The sequence below is a fragment of the Oryx dammah genome, unplaced genomic scaffold, assembly GCF_014754425.2.
Source record: "Oryx dammah isolate SB20612 unplaced genomic scaffold, SCBI_Odam_1.1 HiC_scaffold_19, whole genome shotgun sequence".
NCBI lineage: Eukaryota > Metazoa > Chordata > Mammalia > Artiodactyla > Bovidae > Oryx > Oryx dammah.
The window spans coordinates 13942620-13950166 of NW_024070203.1; the positions used below are offsets into that span (position 1 = coordinate 13942620).

The 7547-nt window shown below is 63.5% G+C and overlaps 1 protein-coding gene across 2 annotated transcripts; it reads right to left on the bottom strand.

Annotated features, from left to right (window-relative positions):
* Nucleotides 1-2061: 2061 nt before the first annotated feature.
* On the bottom strand, nucleotides 2062-7067 carry GSDMD (gasdermin D). 2 transcript variants are annotated; one of them, XM_040261632.1, is made up of 11 exons: nucleotides 6885-7067; nucleotides 5688-5905; nucleotides 5325-5517; nucleotides 4583-4751; nucleotides 4340-4442; nucleotides 4028-4081; nucleotides 3496-3594; nucleotides 3197-3372; nucleotides 2718-2859; nucleotides 2552-2625; nucleotides 2062-2431 (listed from the first exon to the last, which is right to left on the bottom strand). In XM_040261632.1, exons 2-11 carry the CDS (start codon nucleotides 5899-5901, stop codon nucleotides 2192-2194), a joined length of 1464 nt encoding a protein of 487 aa, XP_040117566.1. In that variant the 5' UTR covers nucleotides 5902-5905; nucleotides 6885-7067; the 3' UTR covers nucleotides 2062-2191. The 2 variants fall into 2 exon arrangements, with proteins under 2 accessions (XP_040117566.1, XP_040117565.1); XM_040261631.1 differs by having other exon boundaries at nucleotides 5688-5943; nucleotides 6885-7066.
* Nucleotides 7068-7547: the final 480 nt, after the last annotated feature.

Genomic DNA, 7547 nt, shown 5'->3' on the forward strand with positions numbered 1-7547 from the left:
GGGAGGCAGAAGGAAGGGAGGCTGGTGAGAATGTCCTTGGGGGTCTCCAGCCCGACCCCATCAGGGAGGCGCCAGGTCCCAGTCCTGCGGCCCCTCCACTGCTGCCGGCAGGGTGGCGGGAGGACCTCCCTCAATCGCCTGATGGTCGGGCCCCTCAGGGTCTTGCAGCCTGGAGCCAGAAGCTAGGGGAACGTCTGAGGCCCACTGCCTCGACCAGGCACGAGCCTGTCCAACCATGAGCCTGTCCAACCACAGGATGTGGCTGCACAGGCGAGGGGCAAAGCCCCCAGCAAGGCTCGCTGGGAAGTGGGGTCCAGCCTCATGAGGGGCTCGGCAGGCAGCACCCCGCCTCTTCCATGCCTCCCCGCAGGGCCTGGGCCTCTCTGGCCTGGGAGCCCACTCCCCTCCACTCCACAGGCCATCTGGAGTGAACCTGTCTCCCCCGCCCCGCCGTGAGGGCGTCCCTTGCCCTGTAGCTGGGCCCCCGCCAGACACCCCACTTGCCGATTTGTCCTGGGAGTGAGTGGGACGCTTCTCAGAGATTTCTCTGCTGCAGTCCCCAAGGAGGCTCCAGTCAGGGCAGCGACACCGCAGCTTTGCTCCTGGGTGAGCCCCGCTCCCGGGAGAGCGCTGTTGGTTGGTGGGCATCCAGGTGACCAGGCCCAGCAGAGCCGCCCACAGAGCGCTCACCTCCCCCCAGGGTCTAGGGTCGGGCTACGTTGCTTTACGTAGAGGTCCCCCTGCCATGCCTTGATCTTGATGCTTAGATGCTCTCAAATGAGCTGTCACTGGAGACCTCCGGGCACTGGCGACCCTGGAGCCTGAGGGCCAACAGTGAGACCCTCCAAAGGGCGCCTGTGCAGGGCTCAGCAGACTGTTCACCACCTGATCCTGTGGGGAGCGTCTCGGGGCGCCAGAAGAAGCGCCGGTGGGCCCACTCGCTTGCTGCTTTCTAAGACCTGTGCTGGTCCAGTCCCGTTTGCCTTGGTGGTGCCTTTCAGTGCCCTAGCAAGGTTCCCAAAAGAGGAGCTTGGGCTCCGGGGAACACAAACAGGCCTGGGAGGTGTCCAACTTCTCCTTTGCCCTGGGTGAGGGGACAATTGCTGGCGTTTCTGTACTGGGATCTGGGATGTTTAGGGAGTACTCTTTTAATATTAATTTTACTGTCAACCTCGATCCTGAGTTTTCTCAGGTTGGTCACAGCTGGGCCAACCACCTCTTCTCTTTATTTTTATTTTTTTGGGCCACATTTCTTGTGGGATCTTTGTTCCCCAACCAAGAATCAATCCCGGGCCCCAGCGGCAGAAGTGCTGAGTCCTTAACCACCGGACCACCAGGGATTCTCCATTCCTTCTGTTTAGCCAGTCCTGGGGCTGCAGGGCAGCGGCAAGCCGGACAGGAAGGGAACATGGCTTCCCTCGCCTTCCACCAAGTGGAGGAGTGCAGACTGGCTCCCGTAGGGAGAGGCAAGTTTCTCCTGGCTGTGACAACTCCAAGGTGAGAGTAACTGCCTGGCTGAGTCAGTCACCCCCTCTCTGTGCCTGGCAAGGCCCAGGAACCACAGCTCAGGGCCAGGAGGTCTCCTCTCCTCTCGACAGACTCTTAGCTTTGAGTGAATGAATTTGGATGAGACACACCCCAAAGCCCAGTTTCTCTGGTTTAGGTCATTTCCCCCAGGCCCCCAGCCCCAGGAGTGCAGAGCTCTCTGTCTGTTAGCACCCTATTCTTGCCCCCCGTGCAGCTCTGCAGAGGGAGGGCGGCCCGCTGCCTGCATCAGAACGTCAGAATGGTCTCAGGCTCCCTGAGGTGGACAGAGAACAGTCCTGGGGGTTGGCATCACCATACCCTGTTCTTTCCAGGCCAGCCTGCTGTTGGGGGGGGCAGGGGCAGGGAGGAGCCTGGCCACGTGGCCGGTCGCTCCGGAGTGGCCGGGTCCGGCACAGGGAAGGCCCCTGGTGCCTGCTCCTGGCCCTCAGGTCCCTCCCTGTCCTGTGTGGGCAACCCCCACTGGGGCCCCGACCCCTGATAGAGGGCTCCTCAAAAGCTCGTGCGTCATTTTTCCTGTGTTTGTCATCCGTCACATTTATTGGCTGCCCCACCCCCTAGGTCTTGTGGAGAGCCGCCCACACGACTGGTGTGGCTCCTGGCAGCCGGTGGGCGCTAGCTGTGCCTGTGGCAGGAGGGCCGCAGACTAGCAGAGCTGGCTCAGCCTGAGCAGCAGTGCCAGGCAGGCATAAAGCGCGCACATGCAGCTGCGGGCTCCAGGCTCCCAGCACACCTGGGGGGTGCCCACCTGGGGCTCCAAGCCGCACACCTCCAGCAGAGCCCAGGCGGGTGCCTCTGAGCCCCAGTTGTCACCCAGGCACTCTGGCGGCAGGGACACAGCCCGGTGCTCCTGCCACGGGCTGCTCTGCTCCACAAGGCGCTCCACCTGGCAGACAGGGTGGGGGCAGTCAGAGGGCCCAGCACCGGGCATCCGCCCACGCCACCCCATCGCAGGGCACCAGGTCCCACACCGGCCCACCCCTCCCCTACACCCAGGCCTTCTCACCAGCCAAAACGTCCCTGACAGGGACCCCGTCTCCAGCACCTCAGCCAGCAGCACGTGCTGGGCTTCGCTCAGCGCTGCGGAGAGACCTCGAGTGAAAGGGCTTCCAGGGACCAGCCAGAGGAGCTCGCGTCCCTGCTTTTTCCCTGCCCCGCCCCAAGCCCCTTACCTGCTAGTGCTTGCAGCAGGTAGAAGACGGGGCCCGCAAGCTCCATTTCCAGCTGTCCAGAGGGCAGCACCAGGGATTCAAGAATGGCGCCCACCGGACCGTCCCGAGGCTCCATCTGCCCACCACACAGGCCCTGCTCCAGCTGGAGGCACCCCGGGGGAGTTGGGGTGAGCAGGGAGGGACAAGCCCTGCTCCAGGTGGGGGTGCCCAGGGGACTGGGGGTGAGCAGGGCAGGACAGGCACCTGCTCCAGGTGGGGGCACCGGGGGGGAGTAGGGGTGAGCAGGGCAGGACATGCCCTGCTCCAGGTGGGGGCACCCAGGGGACTGGGGATGAGCAGGGTGGGCAGGCCCTGTTCCAGGTGGGGGCACCTGGGGGAGTGGGGCTGAGCAGGGCGGGCAGGCACCTGCTCCACCGCCCCACTCAGCTCTCGTGCTACCCCACCCCCAACACCCCACACGCACAGCCCAGCTAACTCACCGACTCCTCCAGGGCTTGCAGAGCTGGCTCGTCCCGTAGCACCTGCCCCAGGCCACCCAGCAGCCGCCCACACGGCCCCTTGGACAAGCCCTCCAGGCCCACGGCCCAGGCCTTCACCTCTGCCCGGAGGCCCTGGAAGTCGTCAGTGGTCGCCAGCCAGTGCTCCATGGACCCATCTGTGGGGACAGGTCTGCAATTGCCCAGGTGCCCATGTGGCCCCAGGGAGCCCTGGTAAGGGAGGGCAGATGCTGGGGGCCAAAGGGGAGCAAGGGCCCCAGGGTGGCCCAGAAGGTACTGACCCGACTGGAACTGGCAGGAGGAGTAAGAGTAGCCCCTTATGGAGGCAAAGCTGAAGCACGAACGTGGATGGCCGTCTGCACTGCTGGAGGGCCTGTGGCCTGGGCAAGGTGGGGCTGGTCAGTGCTGGGGGCAGGGGCCCGAGCCAGAGAGGGCTGCCTCCCCTGGGCCCTCATAGCTTGTCATCCCAGTCCTGGCAGCCTGGGGCAAGGAGCAAGACCAAACCTGCCTGGCGCCATGCTACTCGTGTGTGTGTGTGTGTGTGTTTACACATGTGTGTATGTGCACGAGTGTGCATGTGTTCATGTGTATTACATGTGTATATATGTGCGAGTGTGTGCATTTGTACACACAAGTATGCGTGTTGCATGTGTGTATATGTGAGTGTGCATGCATGTTTGCATGGAGGTGTGTGTGCATTTGCACTAGTGTGTGCATGTGTGTGTGCAAGTGTGTGTGTGTGTGTCTCCCAGATGTACTGTTCTGGGCCTCTCCTTATCAGCCTGTCCCACTTCCCAGGTGCATGGGCCTCACCTGCCTGCAGCGACAGGAAGGTCCTTTGCTTCTTGTCTGGGAAGAAGAGGATGTCTGGAAGCCAGGAGGGGCAGAGATGAGGGAGGTAGGTTGGCGGAACACCTGGCCTCTCCCTGGCCCACTGGGCTCCCTGTGCAGCCCTGCTTTGTGCCCTGACCTCCCACCTGCCTGAACAAGAGGCTCTCGGCCACCCCAGCCCACAGTCATGCCACCAGATGTCCCCAGCACCCCCAGGCAGCTGGTGATTCTTCCAGGCCTCCCCGCCCCTGCGATGGAGCCTGCTCCCCAGAAGTCACTCGGACCCCAGCTCACCCCAGTCAGAGCCAATAACCAGCTGGGCCGCCCGAAATGCGAGGGTGCTGCCCGAGGGGATGGTGACCGTCTTCTTCCGGCTCAGGTGGCCCTCGCCTTTGCCCTGAGGGACGGATGTGGGCTCAGGACTGGGTTCCGGGTGGTGGGGCTGGGGGCAGCCGGGTGCTGGTGGCGGGGGTCTGCGTGGGGACACTGCCCTCCTGCCTCCCTCGCTGTGCCCACTGCAGGGTCCTCGCTGCCCACCTGCAAGCAGAGGGCTCCCGGAAGTGCAAACTGGCCTGAGCCCTCCTGCTTGTGCGTCCGGGTGACCTCCACCTCCTTCTGTGTCTGCAGCACCTCGGTCACTACGAACACGTCATCCCCCCGACTCCGCAGCTGCTGCAGGGTTTTGGGCTCAGGCTGCCGCAGGCGCCTGCGGTGAGTGGGCCAGTGGGAAGCTTGCAGGTTGAGACTTGCCCTCCCCTCCCCCTGCCCTGGGATGGCCTTCCCTTCCCTGGACCTCAGTGTCTGCAGCCATGGATGGGGTGATGTGGATGCCTGGGCACGGGACCCCTATCACCCCATCCCCTGGGTGCTCCAGTGCCTGTGGGCAGACGGGGGGCAGGAAGAAGGGACGAGGAAGCCTGCGGGCCTCTGGAGGGGCCCACCCTGTAGCTGGCTGCTCACCTGTCTGCTGTCTCTCTCCACTCCCTGGGTTCAGATCTCACGTATGTGTGCTGAGCTAACCGTCCTTCTCACCAGGGTCCCTGTGTGTGTTCCACCCCAGCCTCTTTGCAGCAGGGCTCAGTCTGACCCCTGGCCCCCTGACCTGCAGGATGCAGGCCCCCAGGACCTAGGCAGCCTCCTTCCCAGCCACTGGTCCCCGCACAGCCCCTGACTCTGGGATGTCCCTCAGCCTGCACAGACACCCTGTGACTGCTGCGGCCCCGAGGGCCTGACCAGGGTCAGCTGCCCAGGGTCAGTGGGCCCGCGGCCCTGGGCTCACCTCTCATGGTGCATGGCTTCCCAGGTGTTGGGGGCCACTCTCAGAGTGCACAGGTCCATTGAGGCGCTGGAGCTGCCAGACACCGCGGCCCCGCCTGAGAGCGTGCCCTGTCCCGGGGCCGCCAGCTTCACGCTGCCCTGCAGCTGCCCATCCATTGCGTCGTGGAACTGGAAGGTGTCGCCACACTCCAGCGCTGGAGCGAGAGCGCAGCTGAGGACCCACCCGCCAGCTGCTGCCCGTCCCGCCTGGTGGAGGGGCCTCTGGAAAGTGCCTGCCCTCTGGAGACAGCCCAGCGGCCCGAGCGGGAGCCAGCTGGCCCACCCCCCGCCCACCCACGACTCAGACTCAGCACCGGTCGGGTACCTGGCTCCGGCGCATCGGGCTCCAGGATGTCCCTGATGGACAAGTTGACACACATGTAGCGCGGTCTCCAGAACCATGAGCTCAAGGGCTTCCTGCTCAAAAGGCTGTAGGGCTGGAATCTGGCGGAGCTCCACAGGCTATCCACGGGGGTGAGCTCCTTGTGGTCCAGCTCCCGGACCACGCTCCTGACCACCTTCTCAAAGGCCGATGCCATGCTCCTGAGGAGGGCAGCTGGTCAGGCCTTCCACCCTCAGGGCTGGAAGAGGGCAGGGGAGGGGAAGAGCAGAGAGGTAGCCGCTCGGGTGTCTCCAAGGCAGTCCTGCCTGGCCAGGCCTGCGATGCTGGCCCCCAAGTTTACCCTGTCACCCACTGTCCATCTCTGCAAGGGGCCCTGAGCGCCTCCAGGCTGGATGTCACTTGCAGCCCTCCATGGGACTTGGGCCAGTCACGCACACCATCTGTCCTGTGACCAGAGTGCCCACAGGAAGCCCAAGAAAGCCCTGGGACTCAGCACTTGTCGGGAAGGGGGCAGCCCTGGCCGCCCACCAAGCCCTCCATCACTTGGCTACTTCAACAAGGCTTTGGGTGGCTCATGAAAAGTAGCCACTGAGGAAGGGCAGGGCAAGGCTGGGGCTCTGTTTGCCTTAGCAGCTGCCTTCGTGGCCGAGGTGTTCAGAGAGCAGGGAGCAGGCAGAAGCCATTGCCTCCTGGGCAGTTGGTGCGAAGGCCCAGGCAAGGCCCGGCCCAAGCATCCCCAGCCCTGAGGCCTGTCCTCCAGGGTTTCCTCAGTGCCCAGAGCTCTGTGAGTCACTCGTCTGTCTTCAGGAGTCAGGAGCCATTGCGGACCTGACTCAGGACCCAGGACATCTGGGCTGTGGGAAGCCTCTAAGCCTTGGTGCTGGCCTGAGATCCCAGAGTGGGCCTAGGGGCACCTGGAGGTGCCTGCCTGGAGCTAAGCCCAAACCAGTCAGACTTTGGAGGGAGCCCCCTTCCCAAAGGCCTGGGGCTTCCCCAGCTGGTCTGGGATGCGGGGAGTCCTGGGGGGCTTGGGGAGGCCCAAGGAAGGTGACAGGACCTGGTCTCCACCCAGAGGTTCTGGTCTCCCCACCCAGGAGAAGTAAGGGCCGACCCTGGGAGCCAGGGCAGGCAGCCCCCTGCGAGGCGCAGGGGCGAAGGGCATGGACGGGGGCAGCTCACCAGTGACCGTGACTGTCGCGTGCCTGTGCCCACTAAGCCGAAGCCAGGCTGCCCTGCGGGCCGGGATTGGAAGCCTCTGCCCTGGAGTTGCCCAGCGCACACACAGCCTGAAGGTTCCCAGACCCAAAAGTGAAACCTCCACGAGGCAACCGGAGGCGCTGAGAGGAGCCGGAAACGCCCCTGGTGAGCCCGCCCCGCAGGCCAGCTGGGAGTGGGAGTGCAGGGGCGGGGGCCTGGGAGGCTCTCACCCCACCCCCCATAGCCTCCAACCACACCGAGCTTCTTTGATCCTTCTCTCCTAAAACCCTAGGACAGGGCAAAGGGTCTGAAAAAACATTTCTTCAGGGAAAGTTTACAAATGGCCAGTGAGCTCAGAAGAAGAGGCTCATGTCATTAGTGTCAGGGAAATGCGAATCAAAGCAAGGTTAGAGGCTGCCTCACACTCATAGGTTAACTGTAATATAAAAGGGGGAGTAACAAGTGTGGGAGAAGACCTGGGAGAATCTGGCAGCACACAGCGTTGGACTTGTAAAAGGGTGCAGGCGCCCATGGAAAACAGTCTGGCAGTTCCTCAAAAAGTTAAACAGAGAACTACTATAGGCTCGTCCATTCCAAGGCTAGGTGTGCATTCAAGAGAAATGAAAACATGTTCATGCAGAAACC